Source organism: Mustela putorius, unplaced genomic scaffold (assembly GCF_011764305.1).
Source record: "Mustela putorius furo isolate JIRA1106 unplaced genomic scaffold, ASM1176430v1.1 tig00003853_pilon_pilon_pilon, whole genome shotgun sequence".
Taxonomy (NCBI): Eukaryota; Metazoa; Chordata; class Mammalia; order Carnivora; family Mustelidae; genus Mustela; species Mustela putorius.
In genome coordinates, this window is record NW_025422005.1 from 36,294,165 (window position 1) to 36,312,531 (window position 18,367).

The following is an 18,367-nucleotide window of genomic DNA, read 5'->3' on the forward strand; positions in this document are numbered from 1 at the left end:
GGCAATCTGAGGCAAGGATCAGGGATCCATTTGGGGTAGTTGGCCACTCTGTTAGGGGCCAGGGTCAAAGCTCTGTGTGTAGCTGGGATCAGGGATCAACTGAGGCCAGTGGCAGGGCTCAGTCTAGAACAAGTCACAGCTCAATTAGAGGTTAGAGTTGGGGCTCAGAATGGAGCCAGAGCTGAGCTATGTCTGCCTGGGGCCAAGTCAGTTTCATTCCTAGCATTAATTCCCTGTGGGGCCATTTAATAAATTGTAGGCTTTTCTGAACCTCTGTTTTACCTCTATAAAATGGGAAGATCTCTGCCTACCCCCAGGCTCGTGGGAATTGAGTGAGCTAAGAATGGAAATGAAACACTAAAGCTGCTGTGCTGCTCAGGACTGCAAGCCTGGCCCCCCGGGGCTCTCTTCTCCCCGCCAGGCCTGGGAGGTTGAGCGCTGTCCTGGCCTCCACCTCCAGGTGCGGGGAAACCCGCCACCTCAGCCTGGGATCAGTTCCAAGAGGAGTCTGGAGATTTCGCAAAGCCCTTTGAACAACAAAGGCCACAGGAGCGATATTTCCTCCTGGGGGCTGACCACCCAGTGGCTCCTTTATCTTGGCAACCCGGCTTGGAGAGCCATTCTTGGAAAGAGCTTGTGTGGGGCGTGTGCGGGTGCGTGTGAGCGTGAGCGTGTGTGCAACAAAGCCGTTCTTTGTTGCCGTCTCCACCTGAGCAGCCGGGCAGCCCTGGCAGCCTGGATCCTTCACAGGTCGCTCCGTCCCTCCCCCGGCTTCCACGCAAACGTGCTGGGCGGCCAGCGGGGAGAAGACGCTTTGTTTTTTTACTTTAAGATTCTTTCAGAGGAGAGAACACCCAGAACACAGGAGCTCCATGACCTCAGGAAGAATCCGGGTCAGGCTGAGGTGGACCCTTGTCAACATGGGACAGACAGAAGGGAGTTTCTGTTCTTTTGGGAGGTACAGGACATCCTCAGACCCAGAGCCCTCTCCCCGGCACACCCAGACCCTCTGGAGGCATCTCGGACAGAAAGGCCCGAAAGGCTTTCCTCATTCAGGCTCACCTTTAGTCTGCTCTCTGTAAGCCACCTTGAGAAAGACCGTGCGGCTCCAACCGCCTCTCCAACTGTGGGATATGGGAGAAGTCCCATACAGGATCTTAGTCCTGTTTTTAAGTTAGGCTTGGACTTAAGTCCCTTAGACTGGGCTGGGTGGAAGCGACAGATACTCAGGCAGGACGCTGAGGAGCTGGAAGACGAGTCTCTCTGCCTGCCTCCTCATCTCCTTCTCCCCTCTTCCAGCCATCAGAATCCTGCTGAACCCCAGGGAATGGACAAGGGTGAGGGTGACAGATTTCCTGCTGGGGATGGCCTGGAGATTTCTGCTGCAGGTTCTGAGAACAGACGTCTTCAGGGGTCTCTAATGCAATCCCCCTGTGGGCAGGAGTGGTCACCAAAACCCAGCTCCTGGTCACAGATCCGCAGGGCTGGGAAGTTCATTACCAGGTCTGACTCTCATGAAGTTCTTCTTCATACTGGGCTGAAATCGGCCACCTCCTCGTCAGGCCTGGCCTGGGGTGGGGTTGGGGTCTGTGCACATGATATCTGTTCTGGAACGTCCAACTAAACCATGTGGTACCTCACACACTCAGGGTGCCCTTTCCCACATGTTTGCTCCTGCTGATTCCTCCTGGGGAAAGCCTATTTGTTATTCAGAACCCATTCACAAGCCACCCTCTCCAGGCAGCCTTGCCTGATTACACCAGGGGAGAGGAAGTCCCCTCCCTCTCTTGAGCCCTCTCAGCTACAGTCAGATAGAACACCCTGAGCAGGACTTGGCATGGCCCAAAGCCTGGCTCGGAGCCGGTGTTCAGCCTAATTACCATTCTTGTCAAGGTGAACTGGAGCAGCGGGGTGAACGACAAGCTCTCGAACCTCGGGAACCTGACCTCTGTCTGCCCTTGTTGTGTGGCCTTGGGCAAGCCCTGGCTTTTCAGGGGCCTCTGTGTCCAACCTCGCGTAGAGGTTGGAGGATAGTTTCTACAGGCTGCCTGCCTGCCTTGGACAGCCTTGCTTTCTGAATGTCTTGCCAGGTTCTCTCTCCTGTATGGTTTCACTGCCCCCACCCCTGCCCCCTGGTTTCCTCAGCTGTCTATCCAGGGACCGGAATGTTCTCTCCCTGTGCTGGGTGTGTCTAGCTGTAGGTGCAGATGGGGCTTAGAGGCCCTTGTGTGGCAAAGGCCTAGTAGCAGCCCAAGGAAGTGGGTATAAGGGTCTCCAGGCATCCATAAGTAAGAGATGAGGCTGGGCCTGATCAGAGCACGGGCACAGCCCCCTGTCTCTCCCGCAGGCCATGGCCCTGGCTGGGCCCAGGCTTCAGCTCCTACCTCTCCACCTTGAGTCCTGCTGTCCAGAGTTTAGGGACCACAGCACAGTCTCTGTAAGGTGGAGAGGAGGCCCCTCAGTTAGCTCATTCTATTGGGCACCATCTATGGGCCAGACCCGGCCACTGGGGAGACAGTGCTGAACAAGACAGGCTCTGCTCCAAAGCACCGAGTGCTAGTGGGGAGACAACCCACACCTACATAAGCGGTGAGGCCAGAACAGGCACAGTGCTGATTGAGGGTTACAAAGAAACTGGAATAGGGAGTGGGGTCAAGGCTCAGTGCATGGGGGTGGGGGTCAGGGCTCAGACAAGGAGACTATGGAATGACCAGACCAAGAGTGAGGCCAGAATGACCGGACAGACCCATAGCCAGGTGGACGGTGGGTGAGTGAAGAGTTTGGCCCCAGCCTGGAGGCAGGACTAAAGGCTCCTGGGGAAGAGGGGTAGGGAGGGGAGGTAGGAGCCATTAAACTGATGACTCCAGGCCCTAATCCTGTGCCAGGCCTAGGCGGGTAGTTGGGGGGGGGGCACCCCTGCTGGGGTGTAATTTCACGCTGTAGGGTCTGATGGGGCGTCCTAGGGACTGATCCTTTCTGGATCAGAAAACTCACTTCCCTTTGTCACATGCAGGGCGATTAACGCCTTAACCCTTTGTGGGCTGGCCTAGGGCTAGGCCTACCCCAATATACCTCCAGCTCCTTGGGATCTAGTTGGAGCCCTTTGCCTCCAGCCCAGAGAAGTCCTGGACCTGGTCCTATTTTGCAGGGAGGGAGATGCTGTCACTGAGGAAAGCCAGGGGTTGGGTTCCAAAACAATTCGCCCATTTGTCTGTTTCCTTGCACTCAGCTCCCCAAGGCCCTTCCTGTGCCCCCAGAGAAGTGAGCCCCCACCCCTTTGTGCAGTTCACTTCCAGTCTCCCTTAGGAGGCCTGGGGTCTAGTGTAATCCACTGGCAATAGCCTTCCCACATGTACCTTGATGAGGGGCTCACCACCTCCCAGGGAGCCCCTCCCCTGGCAATAAGCAATAAAGCCTTAACTTCAGAGTCCCATGACGCATCAGTGAGGAATGAGCACTGGGTGCCCCAGGATGCCCAGTCCCCTGAACACTCCCAAGCCATGCCTCTGGTAATGTCCCAGGAATCTCTCTGGCTATTTTGCCCAGTGGTGGCATCCCAGCCCAGGCAGGTCATCACGGTTGGCACCGCCCCCCCCTCACGTTGCCCACCTGCCCCGCCCTTCACTGTTCAAAGACTCTCCAGGAAGTTGTCCTACCTTCTCTGTCCCCTCCCCTTGCTCCTCCCAGTTTAACTTCAGTGTTTCCCCTGAGGGCTCCCCTGGGGTGGGGGAGAAGGGCAGGGACCTGCTGGGCCTCCTCTAAGCTCCCTGGGTCTCTAAAACCCCAGCACCATTAAAAGAAAGCCCCTAAATGTTATTTACACTTCGGAGTCTTAAAAACCATTAACAAAAGCCACTTAATTCAATTATCTTCCCGGCTGGCTCAGTTCTCAGCACTGAGCAAGGGCCTCCCCTTGCCGCCGCCTCCCTCTGTCCGCCCCCCCCCCCACTGTCATTGTGTCGGGCTAATGAGGTAAACTGAAGCGAGCCCTGTCCCCCCTGACAGGTTTATGAGAATTTAATAAAGCGTGGCCGGGACCAAATGAGTTGCCTCAGCCTCGGAGAGCTCATTGTCTTTGGCGTCAGCGTTTTTTGACTAGCGCCTCCCCTCCCCCTCCCCGCCCAGGCTCCTGCCTGGCTTGGCCCTCACTCCTGCCCTCACTGCCTCTCAAGGTGAGCTGGCCACTGGGCTCCCACTGGGCCTCGTAGAGGCCAGCACGCGCCTGCAGGGCAAGGTGCCCAGGCTGAACCCCGAGTAGGGCAGAAACTGAACCGGTCCGGGTGTCCTGGGCTCAGGTGTGTGGTCCCTTGAGCACTCCCAGCCCTCACAGACAACAGACCCCAAGAAGGTTCGGGGACCTCTGGGACTTCTACTTCCTGAACCACACCTCCTTCATGCTCTTGGGCGCCTGCCAACCTGAGGCTGAGGCCTGGCTGGTGCCACCTTGAGCATGGTTCACTTTTTCTTTGCCTATTTGGAATGAACAGCCAGAGTGAGCTCCTACAGTGAAGGGGCTTCTCTTCCAGCCTGCCTTCTTCAGTCGTGGCCTGGTCCATGGAAGGACACCTTCTTCTTACCTTGTCCTGAAAGGTAACAAGGAGTAGACAACAAAAGGGACTTGCCCAAGGTTTCTGGGAAGTCAAAAGTACAAATGGAAGAAAATCCCAGCCTTGGACCCCCCTAGACACACAAGCAGACAGGAAGGCCCCACTGGAGCTCCAAGGGTATTGGAAGAAGGCCTAGCTCTCCTTCCTTCTCATGTCCTGGACAGCCTTTCTCTACCTGGCCTCTCAGGGCTCCAATGTCCAGGAGTTTCTGGACCATTCAGAGACTGAGAATTATCTTACCCTCAAAAGTATTTCTAGGAGTTATTTCCTTCTGGGGCTGAAACCTGACTCAGGCTGTGACCTTCATGAAAATTCAGGCTTTGTCCAGGGTCAGGGTATGGATCAGGGTTAGAGTTCAGGTTGGGACTAGATTGATGGCTCAGTATGGGGTGAGGGTCAGGATTCAGTCTAACACCAGAATAAAGGGTTAATATTTGTCCATGATCTAGACTCAGTCTGAGTCCTGGTCAGGGTTCAATCTTTGATAAAGATCAAGGTTTAGTCCATGGACTGAGTCAAAACCCAGTCTAAAACACAGGGTCAGGATTCAGTGTAGGGACCAGGCAGGCAGGATCAAAGCCCAGAGTATGACCAGATTTAGGTCGGGACTCAGTGTGGAATGGGGTGAAGGCTCAGTCTAGGATCAAGGTGAAGGTTCAGTCTATGACCAGACTCAGGACCTACCTGTGACCCCTGGTAAAGGCTGTCTTTGTCCAGAGTCAGGCCTCCCGGCACAATAGGTTCAGGTTTCTGGTTTGGAGGTGTCGGTAAATTTATGTGACTTAACACCCCCTACCCCTTACATGCCCAGTTCCTTGCTCCCCTTCTTCTTCAGTGCATTGGTCCTCAGAAGGGGAAATGGCAAAGTTGGGTAGCCTGGCTGGGCTGCGACGTCTCTATCCCCTGTCATGTGCCCAGAGTGCCCTCTGGTGGTGCTCCTTAGCAGTGCCGATTTCCTCAGGCTTAGCCTTTCTCTCTGGCCATTTCTTGCTTCTGGGAGCCCATCTATCCATGTCCATCTAGCCAGCTCTATATTCCTGTGTCACCCTCTCTCCCACAAAGAAGCAGAAAACATGAACTGGCCAGGGGAACTCCCACACATGTAAGGAGATTTTCTCCTTTCTGCCCAGAGCAGGCATCTTAATAATACTCTATTACTGGAGACCTCTGGTCTCAGCCATGGGGTAAGATCCACACCTTTTACTCATTCGGTTATTCAACAAATATCTAATGCATACCTACCTTGGACCAGGTGAGTACTTGGGTGCAGAACAGAACTGCTAATCTTTTGGATCTCACATTCCACTCACTTCTCCTGAATCCCCAACTCCTAGGCCACAGACCTCACTGGAAAGGCACCTGTCTCAGCAGAAGGTTGGGTGAGATTCAGAGCTGGGTAATTCAGGTCTCCTTCCCTCCCCTGGACCCAGAGGTTTCTAGACCATTCTAGATTCTGAGTTCTCTGTCTTCATCTCTCCTCAGTTGCCTCATCTAGACTCATGGCTTCTCCATCACCCAGAAGCCAACGGCTTCTAAATCTATATCCCCTTTCCAGAACTCAGAGTTGTGCCTCCAGCAACTCCAAGACAGCTCCACTGCGGTAACAGACCTTTCATCTTACCACAGCCCTGGCTCTCCCCCAGCCCTCCGCCTAGTTGCTCAAAACAAATTTCTAGAAGTCCCTCCTGGATTTCTCTCCTTCACGCCTCTTGAACTTCCCCAACAGGGAGACCTCAAAAATGGGTGTGGAATCTGTCCACTTCCCAGCCACCACTTCAATCCCAGCCCCCAGCACCTCTCACTGCCATAACCTCGCAACCCTGCCCCTGTTTTCCCACTTGCCCCTCAACACTCTATTTTCCACACAGCAGGCGGAGCGATCTTTACCATCATAAATCAGACTATGTCACTTCTCTGCTTAAAACCCTCCAGTGGCTCCCAGTTCACTGAGATAAAAGCCCAACCCCACACCCTGGCTCACTAAACTGTACATGAGCTAAGCAACGCGCCCCCCCCGCCCACCCTCCCCAACTCCATCTCCCACCCCTGTCCCCACAGCCCTTCTTTCTCTGCTGGAGACACATAGGTGAAGTTCATTCTCCCCTTACACCTTTTGCACTGGCCATTTTCTGAGCTTGAAATGCTCTTGCCCTAGACCTTTGCATGGCTAACTCCTGTCTGGCAGAGCTCAGCTCAGATGTCACCTCTCAGAGAAGACCTCCCAGCCACTCACCAAGTCCCCTTGGCACACCTTTTTGTGATTTTTCTGCATAGCACTTCTGCTAGCTAGTATTTTTTTTTGTCTTGTTTACTTACTTACTTGTTTATTGTCTGTCTCCCCCAAGTAGAATATAAGCCCCTCCTGCACCTGCCAGAGCTTGCTTGCTTGCTTACCACTATATTCCCAATGCTGGACACATAGTAGGGCTCAGGAATTGTTTAATTAATCAGTAAAAAATGGTCGTAAGTGGCTACCCTCGTTTCTTGCAGTGGGAAGACAAGGAGGAGATCTGAATTCCCAGCTCCTTTGTGGCCTCCTCCGTCCCATGCTATGGGGAGTTCCTTCTGGGAAGTGGGGCTCGCTTGACCATCCCTGAGCCCCACAGGCCCCAGGAAGCACCCCTCCTTTCAGAAGAACCAGCAGCTCCTGGACTTCTGAGGACAGGCCCTGGCACTTCAATTCTCATTTCAGAGTGGGATTTGGGTTGGGGAGGGGTGTCAGGCCCTCATCTCCATGCCCCTCTGCAGTGTCCCTGCTCAAATTCCTTCAGGGCAGGAAGCTTGCTGCCCTGTGCTCTCAGAGTTGTGTCTTCACTTTCCACACACCAGTCCCCTGATGCCTGTCTGGGAGGGGCCGCAGATGGGTGGGGACCGAGCAAGCGCCCAGCCTCTGTGTGAGAGAGTGGGGTGCTCCCAGGCCTTGCTGGTGCCCTAGAAGGGCCTGAAGGAGTATGAGGGAAGGAGATCCCTGGAGTAGCAGGACCAGAAAGATGGGGGGGGCGGGGGGCTTTGGGTGTTGGGGAGGTGAGGGAGTGGTTGCTAGGGCTGGGTGATTGCAAAGTGGACCCTGGGGTATGGAGACTATTTCCTGGTGTGCCCGTGGTAGGGAAGGGGGCACAGATGGGACAAACGATGACCTTTCCCCCGGGGGAGGCAGTGGAAGGGAGACTCCAGGAAGTCAATGTTGTCCCTGGTGCACCACCCCCCCATTCTGTTCACTCACACCATCCATCTGGGGCCCACTGCCTCAAGCGCTTAGCACATGCTCACTCTTCCTCCCCAGCAGCCAGGCTCCCAGACAGGATCTGGAAGTCTCTGTAGGTGGGGAGAAGAGGAAGGAGCCCTGGTGATGTCATTCCAGGCCTGTGCCAGCAGGCAGGAGAGGGGTTTGGGTTGGGGCTAGCATTCCAGGGCTAGAATCTGGGGTGCCTCCTCCTAAGGAGGGTGGCTCAGACCACATCCCAAGGGAACATCAGCAGTGGCCCCTCTCACCTCCTGTTCTACCAAGGAAGGCAGCAGCAGGTGGCGTCTGAGGCTGCAGACCAGTGATCCAGAAGAGACAAGACAGGACTGAAGTCTGGGCAGGCGGCCTTCCTTGCATGTATGCGAGTGTGCACGTGCCACACACACACACACACACACACGGTGGGGGTGGGGATGTGCTCCAAGGAAAGGTCATCAGCTCCAGGGGCTGGGTGCTTCAGAGGTTAGGGCCCATCGATCCCTGTGAATTAATAGAGATGACCTGCTTTGCACCTATGGAGATAGATTCCCTCTTCTCCAGGTCAGTGGGTGGGGGAGACGGCAGGAGAGGCAGAGGCAGGGAGGGGGTCAGATGAAGGGGGTATTCCGAGGCAGAGAGGGGTCAGCCGTTCCAAGGGCAGGTGGGAAGTCCCAGTGGAGCAGAGGCAGGCCGGGAGAAAGCTCTAGGCCCGGGAGAAAGCTCTAGGCTTTGCATAGCCCCGGGGAGCCCTTCTCTCACCCTTCTCACGGGTGACTCACCCCTTCACCACCACCACACACACCCACACGCACTCTCACATTCATGGATGATGTCAGACAGTGTTACCCAAATACGCCCACACTCCCCATCTCACACACGTAGCCAGGCAACCCCGAGCACAGACACACTCGTATTCATCCAGGCCCCAATCTCTCACGCCTGTTCTCACGGATGTTCCTAGTTACATACTCTGCTCCCCTAGGGTCCCCCTCCAGGCATCCAGGAGGGGCTGGTGCAAGGCAGATGAAGCGCTTGGCTGGGAGGGCCCCAGTCAAGATGTCCAGCCAAAAGCTCCAGTCAGCCCCTCCCTCCAGGCCACACCATCACAAGGGACTTGACTCCAAAAAGGTGCTTTATTGAGGAGTGAGGGATGTCGGGTCGGCACAGTGCAGACCACACTGAGGCCCTCCTACTTGGAGGCACCCAGCCTACTCATCATTCACCCCTGTCCGTGCTTCATTCCCAGCTCCCCCTGCTCTACCAGTCAGATGTTCAACCTTGCTCTGCCTTAGAGACTATCCTGGCTCAAATCAGGGCCCCTGCCCCTTCATCCCAAAAGATCATGTTGGGGGCAGAGACGAGGAGAGCAGGGAGGAGCAGAAGGGAAAGCTGGTGGCCTTTCACAGTGTGAGGGGAGAGCAGACAGCCCAGGCTGACATTCTTCTCTGGCCCTGCTTCCTCCCACCCCTTGGGGTCAGGGGCCTTGCTGGGAGTTCGCCCCCTCTCAGAGTGGCTCCATTCACAGTGCCCACGTGCCATGGGTGGTGGCGGCGTGGGGGAGGGGATGGAAGGTCCAGGGGCCTATTTCATTGAGTCTGGAGAGTGGGTTAAAGTAGGGCCCAGCCGACCCCACTTAAAGGGCCAAGGCACTGCTCCCTCCTTTGGTGAGTGTGCCTCTTCACTGCCGTTCTCCCCTCCAGAAGTTCCAGACATGGGACAGATGCTGCCATCTGTGCCCAGCATCGGACCCATACGGAAACAATCTCACTTTTCTTCTCCTTCTTCTCTTCCTTCCTCTCTCCCAGTCCTCTCTTAAGTGGCACCAACGGCGGGAGCCCGGACTGGGAGTCGGGCCCGGCACGCGCTCCGCTAGGGGGCAACGCGCTCCCGGGGCAGGTTGAGCTGGACGACTTCGGTGCGCGGCGCGTAGACGGCTGCGGGCGCGGGGGCGTCCAGCGCGAAGGGGCCGGGGCTGGAGCGGCCCGAGGACGCGGCCGAGGCGGCAGGGCTGAGCTGCACGGCCGTGGTGTCCTGCGCCGTGCGCTCGCTGCTTTCCATCTCCAGCGCCACCTGCCCGCCGCCGCCGCCGCCGCCCCGGCCGGAGCCCGAGGTCGCCGCCGAGCGCGGACGGAGCGCGGGGCCCCGGCGGCTACACACGCAGCAGGCGGCGAAGCAGCCGAGCGCCAGCGCCAGCAGCGCCGGCCCCACCACGAGCGGCGCGTTGCTCCGGGGCGGGAAGGAGGCCAAGGCGCCCACCAGCGTCACGTTCACGCCCGCCAGCAGCACGCACAGGCCGCAGGCGCACAGCAGCGCCGGCGACGGCAGGCCGGGCAGGCGGCCTGGAGCGCGGCCCGCGGGCGGCCGGGCAGCGGGGCCTCGGCTCTTCTCTGGGGGCGGCATGGGCCTGGGGACGCGGGGCACCCATCAGGCCCCGTCCTGCCGTGGGCCTGGCCCGGCCTGCATGGCGTGTGCGAGCTCACCGTCGTCGTCCTGCGGGCACAGAGCGGAAGAGACGGTCAGCGGGGCACTCGGCTTCCACCACTCTCGGTTCAGTGCCGGGGAGGGCAGCGGTCATCTTGGCCAAACCCCTGGCTTCTGCCTCTGAGAAGCACAACCCATCCTGTATGGGTAGGGTCTGTCCATTGTTTCCCCACTCAGACCCCTGAGGCTCTGGTGGCTGTCCTCTCTCTACTCCTCCAGACTGACACAGCCCCACCACCCCCTCTCCTCCAGGAAGCCTTCCTGCATTAATTAAATTAAGGGAATGAGTGGCTCAGCATGTGCCTAGGAGCTCATCAAATGATATCGTTATGACCCGTAGTGCTAATGAGAGGGCAGGTGTCAGCTCCTGGAATTTGGAGAACTTCCTCCATCTCCCAAGTGGAAGAAGCCTTAGAAATCATCTGCTCAAGTCCCTCCTTGTCCAGATAAAGAAACTGAAGCCCAAAGAGGTCTAGCAATTTACCCAAGAGCCAGGACCAGGACCAGGACCTAATGACCTTGACACCTGGTCTGGGTGGGAGTCTTCGCCCTAGGCTCTGCTATGCAAGACTGTGACATTAGCTTTCCTGACCATCAGATGAAGTCCTGGAGTGACCATGTGAGAGTGAGGAGCCCTGATGTTTCAGATGCCCAGTGAGAAGGGCCAGTCTCCACAGAAGCTGGAGCAGACCCCAGATCCTTCTTCGCAGACTGGGCTTTCTATGAGATTCCAACCCTACGCCCATCCCACCCCCAGGATTCTACTATTGAACCTAGACTTGAAAGCCCAATCACTGGGTGTCAGAATTCTTCCCTAGGATTCTCTAGTTGTATCTGGGTCTGGGATCTATCACTAGATTCTAGAATTCTGGGAGTGCATGCAGAAGCAAGGGTAATGTAATTAGAATCTAGAGATTCATAACTTCTTTGAGAATTCTGTTCTAGAACATGATATCACAGGTATAAAGGCCCTCAAAGGCTGAGATCATAGCTATGGAGCTGTGTCAGGACTGTGACAAAATGTCAGAAAAGGGCTCTGAGTGGGGATGGGAGGGGGGTAATGGGATAGTGCTACCCCAGGTGGGAGTAGAGCATGCCAGGTGAGCAGCTGACCACGACCTGGACCAGCGGCCTCTCTGTGTGTCAGTGTTAACCCCTGTAACACAGCCTACCTCTCAGGCTGTAGTGAGAATTACATGCTTTCAGCTGAATCAGAGGCTTACCACAGGGCCCAGAACATAGTGAGAGTTCAGTAAATGTTAGCCATGTTGTCACTGTGGAGGTTGCCAGAGAAGGGGGCCGAAAGGTCTCAGATCTGGGGAGGCTGGTCAGATGGAGTCGGGGAACAGAACCAGAGCTGAGACCTGAATTGTCCTTCTTGCACGTTCAAGGCCTGTACACCGTGGGGCTGGAGAGGATCTGAGACTGGGTGAGTGAAAGCCAAGGCTAGTGCCAGGGAGGGATCACACCCTCCTCAATCCGGACAGCCTCTCTCTGCCTGGCCTCTGTGTTTGCAGTAACAGCTGGTTTAGTTTTTATAGGATGAGATTAGGTATCAGTATTATAGCCCCGTTCTATAGAGAAGGACACTGAAGCACAAAAAGATTAACTAAATTCACCCAAGGCCTTTGAGTGGCCATGGTGGCGTCAGGACTTGAAACCTGGTGTTCCCAGGGCCCCGTTCTCAGCCTAACCTTGGGCTGGGTTTGCTAAATGCTGGGGGGAATGCTCTGGGAGCCGGAGTTGCTGGAGCCCAGGGTCCAAACTCTCCTCCTGCAATCAGCAAGGACACTGCTCCAAGGTCAACGGCAGAGGAGGGGACCCGCACATTGTGTGGGTCTCTCCAGAAAGGTGAACTCACTTTCCTCCTTCCTTGGCTTAATACACTCAGTGCAACACAAGCACTAACAGGGGCTTGAGCTTCCAAGGGCTAACTGCCAAGGAAGGATTCTTAGCTGCTCCTGGGAGGCCGAGTTGGCTCTGGAAGGTTAACTACCCCCAGAGTCCCCACCCTAGGCAGAGAAAGGGCTCCTGGCCAGCGGGTATCTTGACCCTGGTTGGCTGGGATCTGTGGTGCAAAGGGTGGGGACGCTGAGCTGTCGCTATTCAGTTTGGGCCACTGTCTCCCTCTGGGGGACTGTGGCCCTTTAGCGCCGTGGGGTACTGTTTTGTGGCAAGTGTTCTGGGTGGCTCTGTGGTGGGGTGTCACTGATGCTATTCTTTTTGGGTTTCCGAATTCCGAATTTAATTTCAGAGGCAGGAACCTTTGAGATGATGCTCTTGCTTTCCCGAATCCTTCAAGTCTTTCTACTTCATCCCAAATCCAGCCCTCGACCTCACTGCCTGAGCCAGAAGGAAGGTCATTGCTCTGAATCTTAAGTTGCTGGGATTCGAACAGACCTTTTCTTTAGTGAGGACTCCAGGCTGCTGAGCTGGTAGAAATCACCTAGTTCAATCCCTTCTTCTAGGGATGGGGGAAATTGAGACTTGGAATGAGAAAGCTTAGGGAAGGAGTCCGTGGCCCATGCCAGACCAGAACCATGCTTTCCTTGCCCAGGAAGGACCCTGACCACTGTGATTCAGCTGCCCATGACCCTGATCTAGGAGTCACCCTCCCTGCTGTCCTGCCTCTGGCAGGAGGGGCCTTGTGGTCTCTGTTTGGAGTCCAGGACAGAAGTACTTTGGGGCAGAAGCAGACACTAGAGGCCAAGCCTCAGATGACCAAGACTCTTGACTTTGGTTTGGGTGGACAACTTGGGAGGGTTGTGCCCCTTTCCTGACCTCAGCTGTCAGGGGAAGGTTTAACCAGGTTGTTCTCTGAACGTAACCTGCTATCTCATTAACCTAGCTGTGGTTGTGGAGGTAAAAATGGGAAGCTTTTCAGAAATGACTGTCAAAATAGCAAAAGGTTCCTGAAAAATGGTCCATTGATCTGTGATATGGCTGGTTTTTGTTTTGGGTTGGGATTAAGTCACTCCCCCTGAGAAGCTACCAGCTGCCCAGGGGTTCTGGTCACTCTCTAGTGACTCTGTGCTGAGCAAGTTCCCTCCGCTAATACTGGGAATCTTCGCTACAACCGTGTGAGCTGCTGCGGTCCTGAACCCAGGACATTGGGAGGACACCAAGGCTCACAGAGGGGAAGGAGCTTTCCCTGGTTTACTCAGTTGTAACAAGTTAAAGCTGGGATTCAAACCCAGATCCATCAGGCTGAAAAGCCCATGTTTCCCCTAGACCAGAATTACTGCTTACAGGAGGGTATAGAGATGTTTGATAAAAAAAAAATGTAGTAATTGAGTATTACTATCCAGCTAATTGTCAACAAGCTTGGGGCCAAAGGAGGGTGGTCTTCAGAAGGGGGAGGTGAGAGCCCCTGGAAAAGGGAGTCTCTGCCTGAAGCCTGCTCAGGTCTGCTGGCCACCCCCCACCTCCCTCCCAGCTCATGGATCTGGGAGGTCTGTGTCCAGTGACACGAGCTGCTTAACCAGGGGCGGTGGCCAGGCTGCCCAACCCCAGGTTCCTGCTCCAAGTGCTCAGGAGCTTCTGGACGAAGGGGTTGGAGCTTCAGGCCAGGCAGTAGCTGCTAGTCCCAGCCGCTGTCCTCCAGGTGGGATCGAGTCCCTTGTTTGCTCAGTGTGGCTCTTTACTCCTCACTGTGAACCCCTCTGTTTCCCTTAACCTTAGCCCTTCTGTTCCCCCTCAGTCCCTGAAAGTCTCGGCCAACTCCCACGCCCCCAACCCTTCTAGCATACTCTCTACCCCCAAACCTCTCCCTGTCCTCGGGGAGCCTCCCACACCTCCATTACTCAGTGCTGGCTTGTTCACTAGCCTGGACGCTCTCAGCTTCTGCAGGCTCAATGCTGCCTCCCCAGAGCCCAAAGAGCTGCTGCCACCCCTACCCCAGTCAGCCCCCCAGGCCCCCCCTGCCCCCTCACACATTCTCCAAGCTGGAACTGAGGCTTGAGGGGGAGGTCTGAAGGTGTGGCTTCCCGGCTCCCGTATCTGACCTCTGGGTCCCATCATCCTAATCCCTGAGTGCGTGGGCACACGCGTGTGTGCATGCGCGTGCACACACATACACACACACGCTCAGTGAGCAGACATACTCAGAAACACAAACACAGAGGTCGCACATCCTGAGAGCTGTAGACACAAGCCAGCACACAGACACTCTCTTGGTTGGTTGCCTGCCTGTCCAGTGTAAATGAGCTGCTGCCCAGTAGAGGGGCTCCGGAGTTCTCTTCCCCTGGGAGTGTGTGTGTGTGTGTGTGTGAGTGTGTAGGGGGGCAATTTGGTGATAAGCAGAGCTGGAGCCTATGCTAGGGGTAATGGAGGTTCCATTCTAGCTGCCCTGATGGCACCCTCCCCTTTACAGTGGGTCCCCATGCCTGCAACAGGCAAGGGACTTGAAGGTCCCCTCCCTGGGGCTCAGGTTTGCTCTTGGGAAAGCAGGAGTCTGGCCTAGATGATCTCTGCCTGCCTCACAGGATCCAGCCTCCTGCACAGCTGAGGGGCCCCAGGGACCCTACACTCTGTAGGGATCACAGCTCTGCAGTTAGCGGACCAAGTCTGCACTGAGGCAGGTGAGGCACTCCTGGCGGCCCTACGCCTCCTGCTCTCCTCACCTGCCCCAGTGCTCACCTTCTTGCCCACCAGACTGCTTGCGCTCAGCCCCCAGCAGGGGCCATGTCTATGGCCAGATTTGGATCTCCAGCCTCAGTCTGGGCCTCTGCCTCCCCTCCATGCAACTCTGCTGCCTGGAGCTAGTGGGAGGGGTAGGGGGGAAGGACTGCCGGCTGCCTGGTGTGGAGCTGGGCTTCCTGCCCTCCAGTCCAAGTCCTCCCCCCCAGCTCCGAGAGACTTCGGCATCCTTGATACAACTGCCCCATCCTGTGCCCTCCTAGTTGGTTGGCTTCTCATCTCCAGGGCCCAATTCCATTTCAGCGACCCTCTCCCTCACCCCCGCACCCCCACCTGGGGTCTCATCACCCCTGTCAGCACCATGAGCCATTCCAGCTCTGAGAAACCCAGCTATCCTACTCTTGACTATACCCTCACAGCTACCACTAGAGAAACAGCTGGACAGCACCTACTCTGTGCTGTACACTCTATGAGGCCCTTTGCGTATGTTCTGTATCATCTCAGATCAGCGCCCTGAATGTCTATGGGCAGATGCTCTCGCCATCTGTTTCAGACGGAGACACAGAGGCTCCGAGAGGTTGCATCACTTGCCCAGGGTCATAGACATGGTGGGAAGATGTGGCAGATCTGGGATTCACACCTAGGTGGTGCGGCTTCCAAACCCATGCTCTTGACCATGACACTGTACTGCCTCCTGCTCTGACCGCTCTCAGATCTGGGGCAGTCCTGGAGCTCTCAGCATTCCCCGCGCGAGTCTTGGGCCCCCACTTCCTTCTGCACACTACCTGACTTCCATCAATTTACCTTGTCTTGCAGCTTCTGCCTTTGTCCTTCGTTTCTTTGTCCTTCTGCCGAAGCCACCCAGCAGAACCTCCACCTGGCCTCAGTGGGGCTTTCTGCTTCCTCCAAGGCTCTGCCCAAACTGCTAAGGCAAATGGGTGAGAAGAAAACCACCCGCCGGCGCATCTCTGGCACCACTCAGGGCTTCAAGGCTCCTGGGGACCCTCCCTCCACCCAGTCAGTGCTCATCAGCACCCCCACTGTGACCGCACCTCCTCCGGGAGACACTCATGACCCTCCAGTCCAGACCCCCCTTCAACCCCACATCTACCTCCACTCCCTTTCCCTTACTCAAAGCTCTTTCTATACTCCCTACCTGTCTACACTTTACCCCCACAAGACTCATTCCACTCCGGTCTAGTTTCTGTCCCATCATGCTGCTTTCTCCTCATTGCTGAAATTAGCAGACAAGGTTCAGTCCTTAGCTAACCTGCCCTCTCCACAACTTTGGCCCTGCTGATCCCTCCCTTCTGGAAGCATTCCCTTCCTCTTCGAAACAGGCTCCTTAAACTTCATCTTCTGCCACAAAGCCCAGACTCCCAGTCAGACACCCGGGCTTCACCCTCCCTCCTCCTCCTCCCCCAGGCTTTTCTCCACGCGTTTCCAACCCAATCTATCGCCAGTCCCTGCAGATTCTCCCCTCTTGAGTGTCTCTGGAATCCATCCCTTCCTCTTCAGTCTCCCTACTTCCTCACCCGCTCCCCTCCTCCATTTCTCCCAGCCGGCTGCACTCTTCCTGGGCTCCTCACTATTGCCTTTGGGCTGGCTTCTTCCAGGCAGGCCCCCTGGATTGTGCTCTAGTGGAGCCGAGCTCAGCAGGTGTGGTCAGGTGGACATTCTGTCCCCTGTGCCTGAAACAAGGCTGGCTTTCCCTTCACCTGGCTAACTCCAGCTCAACCCTCAGAGTGCCCCCACGACTTCGCTTCCCCCAGAAAGCCTTCCCTAACTCCCGGGGTCAGCAGGTCAAATTAGGTGCCCCCGCCTGTGTCCTCCAGCGCTTTTCCTGGAGGACCAGCATTCTGTCCCCCTTGTGTGCTGCTACGGTCACAGTGGAGTACATTGGTTAGACACATGGGGAAAAGAGGAGTTGGTCACAGGGGTGTCCTGCCTTCCTGGTTTCTCCTGGGTCCTGGTCTTGAAGTGACTCTGTCTACTTCTCTCTGACTCCCTGATCACTCTGGGCTTTGGGAGGGGATGGCTGTCCACGGAGCAGTGACTGGAGGTGGGTCCTGGGGGCAGATTCTGGCTGAGTTATAGAGCAGGGAGGGATCAGGGTCAAGCAGAGGGGGCTCAAGGTAGCCACCGCATGCTGTATGTCCCCTGCTCCTGTTTCCCTCTATGGCTTTCTCATCTATTTTCGGAAAATCCAATCCTGGGCTACATGTCCCTGACCTCTTGTCTGAGCACTACTCCGTTCTGCTGGGGTTTCAGGGTGGATGGAGCTTCCTCCATTCCCTAAAGACACCCGTCCTGGTGGCCCTGTCCTGGCAGCCCTCTCCTGCTGGTCTCATCCCATTGGCCCCCTCCCACCTCCCACCTCCCACAACTCGTAGGGCTTTCACTTGCCTGAGCCGGTGGGACGGACGCTTGTCTGAGCAGCCCAGGCCAGCAGGAGGGCAGGATCCCCCAGGCTGGGGTTTGGGGGGCCAGGGACGGACGTGTGGGCGCCAGGGGTAGGGGGCGCAGGCCCAGGCTGCCGGGCCCCTAGAGGCCGCGGGCGGCGGGTTCCGGGCGCCCCTCCGCCGCGTCGCTGCGGCCGGCCGCTGGACCCCTCTGCGCCCGGCGCAGCGGCGTTCTCACGGAGTGTCTTCCCCCCTCTCGCTCAGCACCGCCCCCTCCCCTTCCCTCCTCTAGTTCGGCGGCATCTAGCACCTTACACTGAGCTCCCGGCACCCCCGCGGTCTCCAGCCCGGACTTTGGGGGACCTGGGTTGCAGACGTTGCCACTCTGGAGCGAGGGTCGTAGGTGGCACCGTTCCGTCTGCAGCCCCTGACGGATTCCCCCACCTTCCCTGGAAGGGGCGGGGGTGGAGCTCTTGGGGGCAGGGAGACTTCTGGGGGAAGGGGCTTGATTTCAGCCACCCTTCCCCAGTCACCGCCCACCAATCCCCCGCCCCCCAGAATGGGGTGTGGCCACGATCCCCTTCCAGGAGGCGACACTGTCTCCCAGTGCGGTCTGTAAGGACCTATTGGGGGGTAAGGGGTGGGGAGGGAGGACACGGTAGGAGACTGAGGCACTGATTTCTAGAACTTGGAGGTGTTCAGCCGGAAGAGCATCTCCTCCAGCCTCTGCCTTCATTCGTTTGCTTATCCATTCAAAAACCCTTCCTGGGCGCCTGGGTGGCTCAGTGGGTTAAAACCTCTGCCTTCGGCTCAGGTCATGATCCTGGGGTCCTGGGATCGAGTCCCGCATCGGGGCCTGCTTCCCTTCTCTCTCTCTGCCTGCCTGTCTGCCTACTTGTGATCTCTCTCTGTCAAATAAATAAATAAATAAACTCTTAAAAAAAAAAAAAAAAAAACCCTTCCTGATGCGAACCCTGTGGGGGTTCAGGGGCATGGGGCTGTAGGGGATGCAGAGA

The 18,367-nt window shown here is 56.6% G+C and overlaps 1 protein-coding gene across 1 annotated transcript; it reads right to left on the bottom strand.

The window, feature by feature from the left end:
* Nucleotides 1–8,957: 8,957 nt before the first annotated feature.
* TMEM275 (transmembrane protein 275) lies at nucleotides 8,958–15,868 on the bottom strand. Its single transcript, XM_045063421.1, has 2 exons — nucleotides 15,754–15,868; nucleotides 8,958–10,320 (listed from the first exon to the last, which is right to left on the bottom strand). The coding sequence occupies exon 2, from the start codon at nucleotides 10,228–10,230 to the stop codon at nucleotides 9,700–9,702; it is 531 nt and encodes a 176-aa protein (XP_044919356.1). The 5' UTR covers nucleotides 10,231–10,320; nucleotides 15,754–15,868; the 3' UTR covers nucleotides 8,958–9,699.
* Between the last annotated feature and the right edge of the window lie 2,499 nt (nucleotides 15,869–18,367).